The sequence below is a fragment of the Neophocaena asiaeorientalis genome, unplaced genomic scaffold (genome assembly GCF_003031525.2).
Source record: "Neophocaena asiaeorientalis asiaeorientalis breed wild unplaced genomic scaffold, Neophocaena_asiaeorientalis_V1.1 scaffold149, whole genome shotgun sequence".
Classification (NCBI taxonomy): Eukaryota; Metazoa; Chordata; class Mammalia; order Artiodactyla; family Phocoenidae; genus Neophocaena; species Neophocaena asiaeorientalis.
Window position 1 is genome coordinate 6,241,586 of NW_020174442.1, and position 20,778 is coordinate 6,262,363.

The 20,778-nt window shown below is 42.4% G+C and overlaps 1 protein-coding gene across 1 annotated transcript in view; it reads right to left on the minus strand.

The window, feature by feature from the left end:
* Window positions 1-1,291, minus strand: part of SNCAIP (synuclein alpha interacting protein) — a 79,340-nt gene extending 78,049 nt beyond the window's left edge. Inside the window, exon 1 of the mRNA XM_024757150.1 lies at window positions 1,218-1,291. Coding sequence (XP_024612918.1) covers window positions 1,218-1,277 — 60 coding nt within the window. The 5' untranslated portion in view covers window positions 1,278-1,291. The remainder of the gene's footprint in view (window positions 1-1,217) is intronic.
* Window positions 1,292-20,778: the final 19,487 nt, after the last annotated feature.

Genomic DNA, 20,778 nt, shown 5'->3' on the forward strand with positions numbered 1-20,778 from the left:
GAGAAAGAGAGAGAGAGAGGGAGATACCACTCATTTCACATTAGTCTTAATGACACTCACTTCACATTAGCCTTAATGAGGACTAATAAAAGTTGTCTGGAAGCTGAAGGAGGGAAAGGCTGAATTCACAAATAGGGAAAGGTAGGAAGATTCATCCATTAAATAGGTGATTCTTCAAATGCATCCCAGGAATCCAATTCTTGCATAGAGTATGCATATTTTACTTCAAGGTAAGGAGTAAATTAGAAGAATAACACTGCTGCCAGAGGCGCCTTAAAGCTTATATTTTTGAGACAATTGCCAGTGGTGACCAAAAACTGAGAAATCAATGGAAAGGTCGGTCAGAAAGTGTACCCTTGGAGGTCCTGGGAAGAAAAGTTACATAGCTAGTCCAGAAACAGCAATCTTCTCATCACATAGTCTTGTGAGTCAGCGCAACTGGGCTAGGGTTTGAGCGGCCAGTAGGTTTGCTGGTTGGCCTTTGGCAGAAGAGATCACGTGGCCCAGGGTAAGTCACAAGCAGCTCTGAGCAAAGGGCAGGCAGACCATCCACTCACAGCTGCCAGGAGTTAGGCTGGAGGCAGCAGGAAGTCTGTGAGTGTTGTGGGAACTAAGAAGCTCATCAGCCCACAGCATTACAGTATTAAGCAGGGCCTCAGTGGTCAGCCTGTCCTGTCCTTTATCAACACATGACTCTTCCTCAGTATTCCCACCCACAGGTGTCCAACCTGTGTTTTGAAAGCTCCAGTGACTGGAAGCTCTTATTGTTCATAAATTAATAACTTGGCTATCCTTCAGTCTGTGTCCTTGTGAACGCTACAGCATGCTGGCTGTGGCACAGCCAGTCATATAAAAGAGATTAACATCGATAGGGTTAATTATGTACATAAGTAAATTTATGAAGGTGCCTACCATATGCAGGCACTTTATAAATTTACTCAATGAATAATTTTGACGACAATGAAACAGATTAGGAAGGGGAGGCCCATTGAGGTTAAATGTCTTTCTCACCCAAGCTCACACAAAATTAAGTGGGAGTCACTCCTGGTCCAGGAGGCCCCCAAGCCACACTTTGTCTGCCACGGCAGGATTTTTGCTGTCAATTTCTAAACGTGGTTGGAAGAATTTAGGATATACAGACTACAACAGAGAAAGGAGCCCAATATAGATGAAGGCGGAATCTCCTGAAAGCATTGCTTGCAAGTAGCAATACTTACAGAGATGTCATCACTGAAGTCAATTTCATCCAAATCAAGGTATTCAGGGGCTTCCATCATTCTTCTTTGCACATTTTGAGTAAGGTCAAATCCTTATAAAGTCCTGGACCCGACAGAAGCACAAAAGAAAAGCAAAACCGTTAGCTGTTTTATAACCAAAAAGCACATTTATATTTAGACAAAGTGAGAAAAGTCACTGGGTGCAAGGGCTGCCTTTGAGCACACTTCCTCCCTTTGAATGTCCCCAGCTTGGTTCTCCAGAAGCAGTAAGCACAGCTCCTCCAGGCTCCCCAGGAGGCTCCCTAGGGAGCAGCCATGGTCCTTCGCCATATTGCATTTGTGCCTGTTTGTCTTTGCCAGAGCAGTAACTCAGGTCAGATTCTCCCCTTGTGATCAATATTAAGATTGACTCAGCCCACATCCACCACTACACCTTGGGTGAATGCAGGGGCTTCGAGGATGGGGAGCAAACCTTGAAATCTTAGGACAACCATATTCAAATGTTTATGTGGGCATATCTTTAGATCCTGGGCATGGAGTAATGAATACTGGATCTCCACGGTAATAACACAAGGACAAGGCAGATACTAACTTACCAACAATAATGAATATTTCAGAATTTGTAGTACAACCTCCAGTTCACCCCCTCAGAAAAAGGATCTAAGCAGAGATTTAAACCACAGAGTTATTGCATCGCCCCCTGCTTCTAACAGCTTTGCCTACCGATGCCAGAGTGACCCGACACAGGCGCCAGAATGTCCTCAGTCAGCACTTGCCTTGGGGCTGCCTGTGGCTGTTCTTTAAATCTGTCAAGGAAGATATATCACCTCCCAGTTCATTTTCCCACCACTTATCCTCATCACCATTGGCAGTGGCAGTGGTACCTACAGATGTCAGGAACAGAAATATAGATCTCCTGGCAGTGCCTTGGGGTGCAGTTATCTTCCGCAGAGCAAACTCTCAGATATCGAAAAAGATTCCATTTCCCGTAACTTGTCTTTCTTATTATAAAAACTGTCTTATGTACTCAGACTTGAGTATCCGAAATAATTTACTTTTTTCTCTTTCGGATCTCTAATGAAGGGGTACCTTGCCAAAGGGGAAGGCGTACCTTGCCAAAGAGTAAGGAGTACATTATTGGAAAGGGAAAATAAATCTAGGCTGATGAAAATGAGCTTATCGATATAAGATCAAGAATGTAAAAATACCTAGTTTTTAAAAGGAAACTAACTCTGAAGGCACTGATTTCTCATTTTGAGGTTTTTAAAAAATTTACAGAAATAGCATAATTGCGGCAAAGGGGGGAAACCACTCTCCGTTCCATACCTCAAACCCATGACTTGACTCAATTTTCAGTGCTTCCCCCTTCCTTCCCTTCCCACACGCATATACCATTTTTACATATTTTTAATTATAGTGGATACGGAGTTGATCCAAAAAAGAATTAGGATGCTACTACCATGTACAAATGTGATTATCCATTTAGAATAAATATTAAACGTTCTTCTGAAATCACAGTAAAGTTTAAAATAAAACGAAAACCAATTTGTCTTTGATACCTAAATTAAATTTTATTATTTATAGAAATATAAAAATTGGTTCTTAAACAAATTTCTTGGTGCAAAAATATATCACTTTTCCTCTAAGCCTCACAAAGCTTTTCAGAGAAAAATGTACACACTCATACTTGCAAATTACTCAGAATAACTTTCTCTTCCATTCTGGTAGATTCTGAGACAATCCAGACTCTGGATTCCAACTTGTCAACTAACAGACTTTCTCCCAATCCAATTTCTTTGCACTAAGTCTGTACTCCACATTGAACTGTTGATTTACAGACTGTTCCCAAGGCTTTGGTGAACACAAAGATGATTCTGGGTGTCGGGATGGGGTACAGACAAGCGCAGTATCACCACAAACAGGGAAACGCGAGATGAAGTAGAAAAACATGAGTCAAATCTGGGGACCAAGCGGATCTCTAAATATATAGAAATACAAGACTAAATACAAAATGCAAATGGACACATCTTAACTAAGCATATTAACAAGTAATCGTTGAGGCCCTGTTTGAGGTGTGTTTAACAACATGAAGAGCAATTTCCCTTTGAGCATAGACATTCTAATGGAACATATCCAGTGGATAATATAAATCATGACACCAAGGCACAGAGTCTTTATATTTGGATTTGGAGGTTGGTAGTGAGATTGTTTATTCTACAGAACAGCATATAAGAGTTATAGCAGTGCCAGCCCATTATAGGAAGGTCATATTTATCTCAGTGGGTTGGACGGTCCTGCCTCAGACTAAGTGGTCCAAGGCATACAGGATTCTCCTTTACTTCCCGATGGACTCCCATATGTGGCCATCTCCTTTAACATGCCTTATTCTATCGACAACACAATTCCGTTTGTCTAGTTTCAATGCTTCTTTCTTTCAAGGTGCCACTTGGAAAGTATTACGTCCTCGTTTATAAGGTACAGAGATCCCTGTGGTTCACCGATCCTGGCCACATTCCCAACATCAATTGCTTCTTTTCACTGGAGGGTGAGTCCATGGTTGTCCCAGGGATCATTATATTGCCTCTTCCTTCCCCAACTGCCCTTCCACTGAGCACATAGCACCCTCGAGCACTCACTTCTGAGGAATTGGGATGTGACTGGAGGGGATGAGGTCAGGTTTAGAGCAGCTGTTGCAAATAATCCAACATGATAAGGAAACTGAGCTGGGCTGTGGGTGCTTTTCTCATTGTGCGCGTCAGGCACTGCCTCACCCCACACACCCGGTGGGACCCAGCGAGTGGGACCCAGCGAGCCCCCGTTTCTGACTGACACACAGGCACCGATGGAATGCACAGCTACCGAGGGCACAGACCAGAGGCCCAGGGGCCAAGTCTGGTCCACAGACGTGATGTGTTTGGCCCTAGCAGTGTTTCCAAAAAATTGACTCTGTTGCCAACTTGTAGCCCTTTGGTGCTTTCACATAAGAGTCTCGATTTTTGGCTTCACTTAAAAAATATCTGGAGGTCTGGGGGCACAGGTCTGCATTCCCCATGATAACAATGGGCTATAGCTGAGCTGCAGCTGCCCTGTCTACGGGGCATGTGCTCCCCAGGTCCCCCCACACTCCCACCCCCCATCGGCTCTCCTCATCCACACATCCTGCCTGGCTCTGGGGGCGTTTGAGTCTTTGACCCTTCAAAGGAATCCAGTATGAAACATGAAGTGCCACCCTCCTCCCTTTCCTTATTGGTGCCTTCTGCCAAACGCTATTTCCTTCATTTGTATTCTAACGTTGGATTTGTATTCTACAATTGTTTTAAATTCTCATACCGCAACAGCAGTAAAATGAAATTTCTTACCAGTAAACTACCAGCATGTTACAATTTGTGCTTTTCTACAACCTCCATTTTATCTCTTAGTATGAGAAAAAGAAAACCTTCACAAACATCATAAAATGCTACGAGACGGGGATTACATTTCCTTCACTTTATAGCCTGAGGAAGAAGAGGTCCTTGCCTTGTTGTCATTGGCGTTGTGCAGTTACACGGTGCCACTTCACTATTGTGACTGGGGGGAGGGCGGAAGCTGTGCCAATGACAAGCCCAGAAAAAGACCGAGACCATCCTCCACGTGGCCGGCCCGAAAGCTTGGATGTAAGAAGGCCAACCCTGCTCAAGGCCGGTGAGAGTGGGTTGACACCTCAGTGGAAAATAGTTTTCAGCCTCCCCAGAAAGGGCAGTCCAGCTTAAAAGTCTTTACATGAGACTTTTACTGCTACACATCATAGTTGCCCTGGACCCCTCTGGGACCTCAGAGCTCAGTCATTTATAAATTTGTACTGCAGCCTCATCCCACCGGCCCTGTGCCTGCAAGCTGCAGTCACTGGTCCCAGGTTCTCCGAGGACTTTCTCCCGTATTGCCACACCTCTCCCCTCAGCACACCTCTTACAGAGCTGTCCACCTCAGGTACTGCTGACTGGTTGAAATCATTCCATTTCAAGCTCAGTTGGGCTTTTAATTTCTCTTCATTGACATTGGCAAGTTTTACTGTGTTATGCGCTGGAGTAGGTATGTCATGCGTTTAAGCTGTTTTTAAGTGCAGGGAGAGGTGACGGTAGAGATTGGGCAGGAGGTGGGAAAGCAGAGAAAGGGAAAGAAAACATTTTCCAATGGCTTAGCTCTACTACTTTGGGTCGGAAAACTTATAGGGAGGGAAAGAATACAAAAATTAGAATGTGAGGACACAGGCCTAGGTGGCTAGGATCCAAATGCCATGTAGAAGCTATTGGTGACACATCACACCCCTTCTCTTGATGTGCCCAAGGCACTGGGAGAAACTTTACCCAAACTCCAAATTGAGGTCAGCTAGAGCAGGAAAAGACCAAAGAAGTAACGAGCGTCAACTGTGCATAATGCCTGTAGGATTTTTCCTACTCTCACAGAGTTTTGATAAATTGCCAAGAACAGAAGTCCCTCTAGTGCCTATTAAAATGTACAGTAGAGGCCCTGGCCCTAATAGGTCTATCAACACCATGTCACCGTCTCATGGGTGACCTCAGTGATGGCCCAACTGCTTCCTTCAAGAGAAGATTCAATTTAGGGAAAAGCTCCAAGTAACTAGGAGTCCAACTGAATAATAAAAAGTAGGCATCGATTTAAAAAATAGCCTCCCCCCTCTAGTGTTAGGATTTTCAGGCGACATTTAAAATTTTTTTTTATAGTGACTTGAAAACTGACTCTGAAAATAATTCCAAATGAAGACTTACAAAAATCTGTTGGGTAATGGCTCGGAGTGGCCGACAGAATTTCTTTGAGAAACTGCCCTCGTTTAATGTACACAGTCTGGTGTGCTTGGCTCATAAAAGGCTCACTGATTTGTAACTACAGTCACATATCACATAAATTGCTCTACTGAAATTCTTCTTAAAATGAATTGCCTCACTCCAATTTATAAAGAGTCAGCATGGACTCATTCTGAAGGCTCATGTTACACAGATTTCTCCTCTTCTGCCAAAGTCACTATTGCTACATTTACCAGTGTACTAGGAGGCCTGGTAATTAAAAGTAAGTTGGGCTTGTCAAAATAAATGAGCAGGGTACATTCGGTGATGAGGTAACCTCGGTTGATTTGCATTACAACTTCTTTCTTTACTCTTTAATTCACCAATACTTGGGAAAACACAGCAGCTGCCTACACCCTCACACACACACACTTGGCCAGATTTGTACTGGGATACATTTTCAGTTTGGAAGCCTACACATAGATACTGAACTTCCTTTCATTTAACAAGAGTTAAAAAAAAAAAATCATAAACTACGTACTGGAAGGCTTGGGTGGAAAAAAGTGGAATATATGAAATGTTGTCCCCAGTTGGCTCGGTAGCTTGGCTGGCAAGAAAGCAACTCATTCCAAATGTTGGACTCAGTTTCTTTCACTCTTTGATTCAACAGTGGCCAGAAGCATGGCAGTCACTAAATGCCTAGTCTTGAAGCAGAAAAATGATAGAGGCAAGAAATTTCTACTGGAAAGAGGTAACTGAAGGAGAGCCAACAAGTACATATGAGGAGAAAAGGGAAAAGCACAAGCTGTGTAGATTTCATCCCCTTCTTCATTTATGGAATATTCCTGCATGTACATGCTGGGTAAGACCAACACTACTCTCCACGCCAGTGTGCGGCATTCAGTACAAGGGGGAAATAGACAAGAAAACAAGCCGTTACAATATACTGTGGTCCTACCTAGAGGGGTGAGATCGGGAGGGTGGGAGGGAGATGCAAGAGGGAGGGGATATGGGGATACATGTATACAGATAGCTGACTCACTTTGCTATACAGCAGCAAGTAACACAACAGTGTAAAGCAATTATACACCAATAAAGATGTTTTAAAAAATGCCTCCGTGAAGAGAAAAATGAAATCAATATTTAAATAATAAAAGATACAATATATGTTTTCTAGGAATTCAAAAAAAAAATGTATACTGTGGTCCCTGCTGAGACAAATAAATACACAGGAACCTGAGTCACTTAACCTAGACCTTGGAGAGGAGGGAACTGTGACCGGTACAGGTGTGGTCTAAGCTGAAAGCTGAAGGGTGAGGATTCAAATGGTGAGGGAGTCAAAGGGGCAGGACGAAGTGTTCTAGGTAGAGTTACAGCACGGGCAAAGGCCTGGAGGGGAGAATTCTGAAGCAGGATTTCCAGAAGAATGGGTAACATTGATTTAACACCTGTTGCTGTTTTTGCTTCAAAAAAGCGGTCTTAAAGGGTGATGGCCAGGGTGGATGGGTAAGGACAGCAGTCAGGAAGGTATTTCCAAAGCCAGGGTGTAAACAGAGCACGTGTTGGAATACCAGCTTTTCTGGCATGTTTGGAGAAAGTACAAGTGAGTATTTGCTATCAAACAGGAGACTTCAATGTACAGTAATATATTGAGCTTGCTCCAGCTTGGGGGCAAGGGGAGCTGCATTTCCTGTTTGAATGCTCACAAACATTTGTGAAGCAAAACTTCTTAGCAGGGGCTAGGTCTGGGCGCCTTTACGTATACTCTCTCCTGTGCGTCTCACGAAGACTGGGAGACAAATATCTTTACAATCTCCTTTGTGGAGGTAAGGAAACCAAGGCTCAGTGAGGTTCTGTGATCGCCTCACACACGGGGCTTCTGGTGATACGTCTGTCTTGCTCCCTTATTTCAGCTTGCCAAAACCGCAGGGGTAAGGTAACACTTCGCCCGTATCAAACATTTAATTTTTTTCAAATCACCTTAAATATTTTTTTTTACCTTTCTTAAGTACAACTCTGTGAGAGGGAGGCAGAGGGTGTCTATCACAGTTTGCAATCATATCTTTCCTATTTTGAAGACATCAAAACTCAGGAATGTGTCGGCCAAGGTTATGTACTCCTAAATAGGGGTAAAGCCAGCTCAGACAAACCACTTCCCGATAGCAAGTCCAGAGCTCTTCTGATTTACCCCCTAGACTGTTCTGAAACATGGCCGTGGCTCCGAACCATCTAGGCCAGAATTCCATAGGCATCCTCAGTCCTGAATTGTACTGTTTTGGGTGTTCACAGACCATAACTCCAAATTGCTCTTTCCTCTCTCCAGCAGAGTCTAAAGAGAATGGTATAGGCATGAGGATCATTAAAGAAAAGTGTATAGACCTTTGTGAACCTAACATACCTTATCCACAGGTGTCCCTGAACTGGCCAGTAAAGCATTGTATTCCACAGTCAATTGATTTAATACCTCAACTTCATCTTCAAAGAAAATTTGATTATGACCATCTTTCCTTATGTCTTATTGAAAAGGCAAGTAAAATACCACTGTACTAGGGAGCCTCATTCTAGAGGATTGTTCTGACAAAACCCTATAAAGGTTGGTCTTTTTGTAGTTTTTCAAAAAATTGAAGTATATTTGGTTTAAAATATGGTCTTTTTCGTTGTGAGCCCTAGCTTGTAGTTTAAAATTCTTGCAAATGATTTGGGGTTATTTCATTATTTCTAAAATCTGTCACTGAGAATGAACTAACTTATACCAGAACTTTAGAGACTGAAAGGACCTTAGTTTTTAAGCTCTGAGGCAGAGGTACTTTTAAATTTGTATTTGTGTGTGTATGTGTGTGTGTGTGTGTGTGTGTGTGTGAGAGAGAGTGATTTAAATTGAGTTTAATATTTAAAATCCTTTTTGGAAGAGGAAGCGAAGAATCCATGCTCACAGTACCTGAACAAAAGAAGATAAAAGAATGTAGAATGGAAGAAAAATATAAACACAGGTAAATACAAGGAAATATGTATTGTGTTCAGTTCTGGATGCCTCGACTTAAGAAGGCCACAGGCAAACCAGAATATGCCGAGACAGAGCAAGGAAGTCAAGACAGCCAGTGGCTGGCAAACTCTGCCTCATGTGACATAGCTAAGGAACTATCTAACTTGTAGAAAAGCACTCCTCTCTCTCTAAGAATCTAAAAAGCCATCAGGTAAAAGGAGGATTTGCCTTCAAGGTAGGAAACTTTTTGGAGGAAGTTTCAGGGATGCCAGTCTCAGCAAATACTTCTTAATAATGGCATAAATGGAATGGGCTCCTTGGTAAGATCACAGCCACCCCAGCAAGAAACTATTCCTTTAGAGGTTTGGAGAGATATTCTGAGGGAGAAAGATGAGAATCCTGCATTGGAAAGGAGGAACAGATGACCTTCTAAGTCAGAGATTCTGTGCGGTCCTGATCCAGGACCTCAGGACCATCCTGACCAACTCTGACCCCTCTCCAAGGTGCTACCATGACAACCTTTGTAGAACTTCCTTTATCCTATTTCAGCTGCCATCCTGATCCCACCAGGAATGCGAATGAAATATGGAGGTTAAGGGAGAGGAAAAGAGAGAGAGAGAGAGCCAGAGAGTTAAAGGGAGAATAATTTTAAAAAGCGAACTGGAATGTTGTTCATTCAGTGAGAATACAATTTACTCTCTGTTGTAGATGAAAACTTATCAATTGCACAAGGACAAAACTATGACCTAATGAGGCCCAAGCAAAAAGAAAATATCTGGGAAGGAAAAGGAAACATTTTTAGCACTGGGAAGTTGAGCCTGGGTGTATGCCAACCGTGTCCTGCACTGGCTTCTGGAAAGGAACTATGGAACTGGATCCCTTACCCAGTTATATACCGGAAACTCTCCAAATTCAAGTTCCAGATTTTTGGCGCACCTGAAGTGGTCATGCTTTACTCTTGATTTTGCAAAGATTGCTTGATTTCTACAGTGGATTTGTTTGGCAATTATTATTGAGAATGTATGCAGCACAGATGACAATCCTGGTTCTCATTTTAGAGAGAAGTAGACAAAACAGCACTGTGCATGGGAGCATTAAAGACTACATCAGGAGTCAGTTGTCTTGGCTTTGTTCTCCTACCTCTCATCGTTTGTGAGCATTAAACTTCTGAGTAACCCTAGACCAGTTGTTCTCAAAGTTCAGCCTGCAAAAGAATCAACCAGAAGGCTTATTAAAACAAATTGCTGGGTCCAACCCTGAGAGTTTCTGGTTCAGTAGGTATGGGTTGGGGCCTGAGAATTTACATGTCTAACAAGTTCCCAGATGATGCTGATTCTGCTGGTCTCAGAACCCCATTTGAGAACTACTACCTAAGATCAATGGCTGATCCCAGCCCTGGCTACATCTGCACTTAATTAAAAGATGGTGACCTCTTCCCCACATCCTCCATCTCCACAGATGTTAACTTCATTATACAGGATCCATGCCTAGTGCCCTTCTGATTAAACTTCCTCAGTGGACTCAACTAAGCATTTCCCATGAAGACCACCCAGAAACCTCAGGTCTTAAGTCTGTGTGTGTGTGTGTGTGTGTGTGTGTGTGTGTGTGTGTGTGTGTGTATTTTGATTCCCAGTGCTATGCAAGGGACAGACATTGGCCTACCAAACCCTACAAAATTTGAGCCTTGGTTACTTTAAAAATTCCCTTCTCGGTAGCACTTCATGGCAACATGGATGTTCTAAGTTTCTCCTGTTAATGAGATCCAGGTTTATAATTTTAGATGCAGCATTTTCAGAGCAAGAATCTCTATTTAGGAATATCCATTCACTAGAACTACAATATAGTAAATCCTATGTCTACTAATAAAAGGAAAATGAAAAAATACAAGAATTGAATAAGAATTAGCTTAAAAATCCAATGCTTATACAATATGTATGCATCATAAGATACTTAAAATTATTGATCATTGAATTTGAAGCAGTTCAAATGGCTACACTGGCTAACTAAAAAATAAAATCCCGGTCATGTGTTTTAAATTATAATGTGCTTATTTTTATTAAAACCAAATTCAGAAAACAGATTATTATGGATATTTTATCAATTCTTCCAATTAAAATGTACCAATTTAATAACCAAAACAGGAAACAAACTCTTTGTAAAATAAATATCCCTTTTTTTCTGAAGAGGAGTACAGCTTGATATTTAGGTGATTAAGAAGCGTAGGCTAAATGTCTGTAGTAACCAAATATTTGCACATCTGTACATACACACAGGTATGATTTGGCAAGCACGAATTCTTTCATCCAATTCTTTTATCTAGCCCGAATTTACTAAAGATACTTAGAGGAAGGAAAATGATCAAAATCTATTTCTGGCTTAGATGAGGTACCACAATTGACAGTGCAAAAACTGAACATTGCATACTTAACTAATACATTTCCAATATGTGTCAAAGCATTTCAAGAAAAACATAAGATGAAAACACAAGATTACTGTTAAGTACCTTTAGGAATTCAGCTGGGATGTGTGATCCTCAGTTTCCACAATATGCTATTTTTTAACACAGTATCTTACACAGAGTAAATACTTAATCAATTGTTTGTTGAGTTCACTTCCAGACTGTGATCAGTTGAGTCAGTCAAGAATTTCTACACTAAAAACTGTGGTATTGTCTAGAATAACAAACGTTGAGATGACTGTTTTTTCTTCCACTTACGATAACCTTGTGTTCATATATCTTCTTCTTGCAGTTTCCCTCAGAAGTTTTTTTTGAGGAGGTGTCAATCATCTAGTCCCTCTTTCAGAAACTATAATATCTATTGATGAGGCCTATGTAGACATCATTGATAGGGTCTGTTCCATTGATAGGGTCTGTTTCCCAAAGACTAAAACAGAGTTTTTTCCCAGTAAGCATATGGAGAGAGAATAACATTTGCAGGCTGTGGTGTGGGTTTTTCCTCTTTGGCATCACAGAAGGACATCAACTTCATTTTGTAATTCACCAGCATAAGCAGGAAAGGACTGAGAGCAGAGAAGCCTAAAGAGAGGGCTGTGAGAACGGCTGGAAAAAGGGCACAGGCTGCCAAAGTCTTTCAAGAAATAGACTAAGACAAAGTGAGAAATCCAAAGTGGAGTGATCAGCCACATTACTAAAATACCAAACTTGGCCCCTCTTAGGATTTCAATTTCTGAACCACCATCTCCAATCCAGATGTCACCATATGTCATCTTCTTTCTTTCCGAAAGCAGAAAAGACATCCAGAAACAAAGACTAAGACGGCTAAAGGAAGACTATCAATCAGAACCCAAAATACTTTCCCATAGTAAAACTCTACTTGCTTGTTTCCAAAGTCAATTAGGCAATCCATGTGAATCCTGTTAGTAGACAAGGGCTCTGTATCATTTCCTACATTCAGGTATTCTGATTTTCTAGTATAAGGTAAAACTGGGAGGTACACTGCCATGCCAGCCATCCAAAGTGCAGAAACCACCTTCAAGGAATGCTTCTGATGGTCCGGGTTTGGAGGCTCGCTAAAGGGCTGGACAGTCTGGTAAAGCTTCTGGTGGTAGAGCAATGCAAAGTGTAACATGAACTAGATGGCCAGGAAGTCATCAGGGCTGCCATGAAGCGTAGAACTTGGCAGCCAGCTGAATCCGACATGAAACCAGAAGAATAAACTATTTTTATGACATTCACCACCAAGTTTTTAACGAGGTGGACAAATATAAGACTGAAAATCAGAAGAAAGGATGTCTCTAAACGCCCAGTCATACATTTCCTTGTAGAATAAAATAAACACGTTTCCAGCAAAGCTCACAAGGATTAGAAGGGGGCAAGCAATGATCTCAAGCACATCTGCAGAGGGTTTCATGGTAAATGGCAAATCAGTGAGCTCAGACGTCTTCTTCTTCAGTTTGAGTCATTAGGCACTTGAAACACTTTTAAGAAGCGTTTAGTGAGAAGACCTGGGTTTTTGTAATTCACTACGAGCTGAACCTTCCATTGATAGGGTCTGTTTCCCAAAGACTAAAACAGAGTTTTTTCCCAGTAAGCATATGGAGAGAGAATAACATTTGCAGGCTGTGGTGTGGGTTTTTCCTCTTTGGCATCACAGAAGGACATCAACTTCATTTTGTAATTCACCAGCATAAGCAGGAAAGGACTGAGAGCAGAAAAGCCTAAAGAGAGGGCTGTGAGAACGGCTGGAAAAAGGGCACAGGCTGCCAAAGTCTTTCAAGAAATAGACTAAGACAAAGTGAGAAATCCAAAGTGGAGTGATCAGCCACATTACTAAAATACCAAACTTGGCCCCTCTTAGGATTTCAATTTCTGAACCACCATCTCCAATCCAGATGTCACCATATGTCATCTTCTTTCTTTCCGAAAGCAGAAAAGACATCCAGAAACAAAGACTAAGACGGCTAAAGGAAGACTATCAATCAGAACCCAAAATACTTTCCCATAGTAAAACTCTACTTGCTTGTTTCCAAAGTCAATTAGGCAATCCATGTGAATCCTGTTAGTAGACAAGGGCTCTGTATCATTTCCTACATTCAGGTATTCTGATTTTCTAGTATAAGGTAAAACTGGGAGGTACACTGCCATGCCAGCCATCCAAAGTGCAGAAACCACCTTCAAGGAATGCTTCTGATGGTCCGGGTTTGGAGGCTCGCTAAAGGGCTGGACAGTCTGGTAAAGCTTCTGGTGGTAGAGCAATGCAAAGTGTAACATGAACTAGATGGCCAGGAAGTCATCAGGGCTGCCATGAAGCGTAGAACTTGGCAGCCAGCTGAATCCGACATGAAACCAGAGAATAAACTATTTTTATGACATTCACCACCAAGTTTTTAATGAGGTGGACAAATATAAGACTGAAAATCAGAAGAAAGGGTGTCTCTAAACGCCCAGTCATACATTTCCTTGTAGAATAAAATAAACACGTTTCCAGCAAAGCTCACAAGGATTAGAAGGGGGCAAGCAATGATCTCAAGCACATCTGCAGAGGGCTTCATGGTAAATGGCAAATCAGTGAGCTCAGACGTCTTCTTCTTCAGTTTGAGTCATTAGGCACTTGAAACACTTTTAAGAAGCGTTTAGTGAGAAGACCTGGGTTTTTGTAATTCACTACGTTGACACAACCCTCACCCTAAGAGTTCGGAGATGGTCTGTAACAGAATTCTGCTTGCTCCAGTGCTGAGCTGCTGGAAACAAAACAGCTTCTCAAGAGGATTCTGTTTTATCATCTCTGGGGATGTAACTATAACGAGAAAGTGCTAGGTATCATCACTTCATTAAAAGTTCTCAGAAGTGTATTTATAGCACTGTAATGAGGGAGAGAACAAAATTAAATTTGTGACAGCAAAAGAAAGGTAGCCAGAGGCTGAAATGACCCTCTTCACTCATAAAAAATATTAAAGAAGTGAGGGTGTCTGAATAACAATGAAGATTTCCAAATAACAAAATTACATATTTTGTTATTATAATATATTTTGTTATTATATATGACATTCTTTAATGTCAAAATTATTATTTTGACATTAATAACATGATAGAGATTTATGAAGTATAGCAGTTTTCTCATTCCTCTACCATTTTTGCAAAGCAGATATACTATGACCTGTTCTGATGATCTCTTGGGGTTAGGATTAGAAAAGAGATGATAGAAAATACTGTGCTACCACAGGGAAGGGAATAAAGAAGACAGGGAGGGAGAGAGGGAGGAAGGAAAGAAGGAAGGAAGCAAGCAAGGGAGGGAAAAGGGAAGGGAGGAAGGAAGACATTTTTATAAACATGGGCATTACGTCCAAGACCAAATCTTTTTTTTTTTTTTTGTGGTACACGGGCCTCTCACTGTTGTGGCCTCTCCCGTTGCAGGGCACAGGCTCCGGACGCGCAGGCTCAGCGGCCATGGCTCACGGACCCAGCCGCTCCGTGGCATGTGGGATCTTCCCGGACCGGGGCACGAACCCGTATTCCCTGCATCGGCAGGCAGACTCTCAACCACTGCGCCACCAGGGAAGCCCCAAGACCAAATCTTTAAACTACTGGTTAAAGAAACAGTCTGATAATTTGGAAGTCATTAGGGAGACCCCACCCAACCGCCAGCTGGGCACAAGAGGCTAGGAAAAGATTTCTGTCCTAAGTATGACTGCAGAGTACAGAGCAAGGACAGAAAAACGTCATTGAAACACGCTGCTCAAGTAATCACTTTCTGGATGAATTCTGTTGCCCATTCTGAAGACAAACAATTTTCCCTCTACTCTATTTGCTTATAAGTTTCTCTGTCAATCATCGTATCCGGTACTGTCACAACACGTGCTTCACTCTGACCCAGTGGTGCTCTGGAGCCAGCTTGCCCTGACTTGAGCGACTGTGCACATCTCTCCCCAACTCTGTGCTCAGTGACTGCATGTTGGGAGCTTGAAATTGGGTACGCTGAGAGTACTTATACCATGGAAATTAGCAAACGCTGCACCTCAGGGCTTTTGGTGGAGCAAGAGTTGTTTTAATTGGACAATACTGGCCTGACCAAAAAATACAGATTAGAGTGATAAGAAATTAGCTGGTATTTTACCTACATAAGGATGAGATCAGTATTAGGTACCCACCAGCCCTTTTAATAAGGGTATGGGTAAGAGGTTTACAGCAGTGTTAACAAGTAGGATAGCTGGACCTTGCAATTCCACTGAGGGGAGGTGGAGTTTGGGGGCTGACACTGCCTATTAACCCCCTTGTCCCCAGTTGCCTCTTAAGACAGGTAGCCAACTCAGAGTCCCCACACCACATTTTTCTTCCCTAAGAAACATCCATTACCTCACTGTCAGCTGCAGTCAGTCAAACAGGCACCCCTGGGTTTATACTAAGTAATAATAATATAGTGATAACACAATAATAATGCTCATACTGGTTACTGTTTGACACCGGTTTGAACCAGACATTGTGCTGGTGTTTTGCTTTAATAAATGTAACCTCACTTAATCCTTAATATCATTTTCATGTCACTGCTGAGAAAACAAGACCAGAGACAAAAGTAAATTGCTCAAAGCTGCTAAGTAATGGAGACAGGAATCAAAGCCAGGTATGAGTGATTCCGAAACTACTGCCTCTTCACGCTGTGGAGATGGTGGATTTTCTGTTGACCGTTCTCGATCTTCCCCTAATCATTTACAATTGGTACACCCAACTGTAGAGGCTATAGAGCCTATAATACACTTCTCTTGAGAAATGTTTTCTCGGGTTTATAATACGCAAGTCATGCAGATTTTTGGATAGCAATTAGTCTTCTCCATTCTCCTTCAATAATAATAATCCCCATTATGGGCATTTACACTTCTGCATCTCAGAAAGATCTTTAAAGATTCTGTATACCCGTTCAAGATGCCTTACTTGAAACAGGAAAGGGCTGTTCGCAGCAGTAGTGAGACCCCCATTCCTGACTATGTTTAAGCAGAGGCACGGTGACTGCCTGGAGTGAGCGGGTAGATGAGTGAAACACAACCCTGAATAGCAGACAACATACAGCCCACCTTAATGTGAGATTTAATTCGGGGTGATGAAGTAAGAAATTATGTGATGCTATTTCTTAAACATGCCCTAAGTGTAACAATTTGTGGCAAATACTACTGACTTAGAGCTGACGGCTAAGGGTAAAAAACGTTTGTTAAACTTCCCTCTCTAAAGGCTTACATAAATGTTTGTTTTTCAGAGGATTAGCAAACATGTAATATGTTCCTTTGCATTAGAGCAAAAGTGTAAAATATAAATGTCGCTCTTTTCCTTCAGGGTTATTTATATACTAGAAAAACAGCACACGTTAAAATATAAGGGGAGTAAAATTAATTTTTCTGAATGTTGGCTTGACTGATGGATACTACTTTTGTTAACTAAGGCGCAGTATGGCTAAAGACGAACCTTCCTAAGACTGCCTCAGCTGGTTGTCTACTGAGAACCTATCTTGCGCTCAGCACAGCACTGGACTCCAAGGATGACGCACAGGGGTGGCAGCCACTGTCCCTGCTTTCAAGAGGCGTGTGGTCTAGTTGTAAGAACACAGTGATGCATGACACATATGTTATATATATCATGTATCATGTATGTATACATACACGTATATATCATTTCTTATAAGATATATTTAAATAAATGATTTCCTAATAATCAATAAATCGTGAAGAATACAATGTAATGTAATAAACTGTGTGGTCACGAGTACAAGAATAAAACACTCAGAGAAGAGAGGGACCCATGTGGGCAGAACTATTTTTAACCTCCAGTTCACAGGAAAGGAAACTGAAGCTTGGAGAAGTTAAGCCACTTGCCCTCACCAGCAGGAAGAGGTGGCACTGAACTCCAGACCTCTTGCTTTCGACAACTCTTTTTGAAAGGGAAAGGGAAGAGGAAAAGTGAAGCTGACTGACTTGTGAAGCAGAGGTGCTAAGAAACCTGGATGCCGACTCCAAGCCTCCCCAGGAAGGGCAGTGCTGAGCTCCCGATGGCAGAAATCTCATTTCTGAGAGGCACAAACAAGGCCCAGGACAGGGGGACCCAGGAAGCCCTCCTGCGTCCTCCTCCTCCAAGGACTGCATCCTCCCCCAAGGAAGGTAACTGTCACGTGTAAACTTCAAGAAGGAAAGAAAAAAATTCTTCCTTTGGAAACTAAACTTTGGTTCTGCCAATCCAACTTCACTGGGGTCATTTGAGAACGGAGGCGTTCAAAGGTTCTCCATGGCTTCCATTTACTTTGGCATAAGATTTAACAGAAAAAGAACTAAGGGAGAATTTATATGGCCCAGGCTGTTTTCCAAGTCGCAAACAGCTAAAGTTATTTAGAATTTACTTTAACTCGCAATCACAAGTAAAGTGGTACAGATGTAAATGCTTTCCGTGTGGCTTAAGGCAATCTAGGTTTCCTCAAGTGCACGTGTGCAGTTCTAATAGTAAAGATTTGGATTCGAAATCTCAAAGTACTTCGGGTTCCTCTTGATTAGAGGCTGCTGTTACTTTATGCAACGTTGGGTCGGAGGAGAAGAAATAAAACACACTGCCTTCCTTTGGGCATTAAGTTCTCACAATAGCGCTAAGATAAACAAATCTTGCAGGCTGAGGGAAGGGCATTTACTCCTTTAAATTGAGTATGTAATATAAATAAATATCTTTTAAGAAGAGATGCTTGAAACTTGATGCTAAGTCTGAATCTACACGAGGGCACTAGTTTATTTTAATGATCAGTATAGCTCGTATCGGGGAGGGCATGCCTTCTGGAGAGCAGCGCTGCTCTAACCAAGCAGGATAATTCACTAAGTCACAGAAAGATGCTGCTTGAAATTGTCTGATTTGTTCACTGGCCGGGAACAAACTGATATTTGCATTTTTATATATAACAAAAGGGAGGGAATTACCAAATCTTTCCTCTTGTAATCAGTGGCTGTCTGAAGGTTTTTTTCAATTCTTCCTTAAGGCAGTGATTTTGTGACTGGCCTGGGTAGGACTGAAAACCCCCTAGCTCCAAATTAGAAGTGAATAGCGAGGAATGTCAGGCTGGCTGCGGCCAGAGCAATTAAACGGTAATTGCCTTCTAGATATACTAATGTTGCTAATTATATTAGTGTGCTGAGTGCTGGGAAGTGTGGATAAGAGCTCCAGGCCACTCTGGTGGGGAAAGGGAACTAAGATTGATTAAGCCTGGCACTGAGCTGGACCCTTCACATACGCGTTCTCTCCTGAAATCCTCACAGTAAGCTATGAGGAATTATTAGCTTCAATAAAGCTGAGTAACTTGCCCACTGGTTCCAGTCGTACGTGACTGAATCAGAAGGCCCACCAGGGTTATGTGGCTCCAAAGAGCAGTGGGTTGGCAGGGCCTTGAGCGAGAATGGGGAGAAATACTGGATTCAAAACTGGAAAAAATGTGGTAGCAGAGAAAGCTGAGAGAATCTGACAACGAGGCCATGAAGAAAAAGTCTGCAAGTTTGAGGGCCCTGGTGGTGTCTTTCCTTGCTGTATGTGGAAAGGAAGGGCCCAGGATGGGGTAGATTTGTGGGCAGAATTTGGGGAAGCCTCTCCATTAGAATACAGGAGGGCAGAAGGGGAAGACCTGCCACTGGAAGAAGAAGAGTGGCCCCTGGATGTCTGAGGCTGAAAGGCCGGGGAACCAGGAAGTAAAGTAGAGGGCAGTACCTATACATGACACTCTTTAGGCCAATCTATGAGAATGACAAAGTCTGTCCCTAGGAACCCGAAGCCAGAAGACCTGGGTTAAATCATGTATGGATTGTGAAAGGTTTGTCAGGTCATATCTGCTCTGAGCCTCAGATGCCTAATAAGGGGTTTCCCAGAGACAATGAAATATATATAGGCATGTATGTACGTGTGTGTGTGTGTATAAACAAGCACACACATATGTACACACATATATGTTTGTATGCATGTATATGTTTATGTTTATCCACTCACAGTGAGGTGTATGTAAGGTGTGTGTAACAAGGTGATCACAGGTCAAACGAAATCGTGAACCCAGTCGGAAGACTGCAAAGTGTTATATAACTGCTAGTTTTCTGTGACTGGTTCCTAAAATCATAAGACAGTCATAGAGGTGTTTTATGCTTTTAACTGGAAGGTGCTACGTGGCTCTTTGCCAAAGGCTGGAATTCTAAACGCACTGTCTTTGCAGCATAAGCTCAGTTCCTTGGCAGGCAGTTGTGGAAAATTCCCCCAGCCTTCTGCAGGCCTGACTCCAGCCCTGAGCCCCTTGGTCTCCATCTCTACTCTATCCTCTAAAGATTAAACCCATCTCTGGCTTTTTGCACCTGACCACACACATCCTCAAGCCTCACCAACCCTACAAATAAAACCCATCCCAGCTTTGGATTCCATCCCATCTTTTCTCTCCTTCTACCCAAACATCTCAAGAGGGACATCTACATACATTCACTGTTGCCATTTTCATGTCTCCTTTTACTTCTTAACCCACCACAATTTTCTACTTCTGTATCCTTTAAAAATTATTTAGAACAAGATCAGCTCCTACCACTAAATCCGATAACACCTGAACCTATCCGACATTCTTTCTCTTTTTCCTTTAAGAGTCTAATTTTTTCCTCCCTATAGGTCAAAGGTCTTGGTCCACTGCTCTTCCCATTCAACCACTGACCCCTGCACAGGGGTCACCTGTACAGGTATCCACCTGTTCCTTGATATCACTACCTGGATGCCCACAGGCTCCCCACCTCAAACTTGACCTTACTTGGCAACACCATCATCCTCCACTCTTGGGTATTATTCCTGAGCCTTCCTGCTCCCTCATCCCCTCTCCCTCGCCTGCACATTCAAACATCCCATCAAGTAAAATTTTATCCTTCCATTCTTCTTATCATTTTTTAACTTACAGTTTCCCACTGTTTCTTGCTTGAATGAATTTGAGAAGGACAAAACTAAAGGCAGGGAAACTGGTACATTTTGGCTTCTTCAAAATCATTCTCTGAGTCTACACAACTTGTAACACAAAAATGGCCTTGACACTTTCCTACTGAAGACGCTTTGGTGCTTTCCAAAGTCCACAGGGCAGAGAGCCAGTTCCTCCACCAGGCACATGAAGGCCCTCACGGGGGGTGCCTGCTTACTGTTCAGCTCCTCCGGATGTCTGACTCACACCAGAAACTGACATGACACTGGCGTCCTGTGCACACTCCATGCTGTTCCTTGTCCCGGGTTTCAGCTTAGGCCGATGTCTCTGTGTACACCCTTTTCCTCTCATGACCACCACCCCAAACCCTCCAAACCCCTACCTTTGGCTATTCA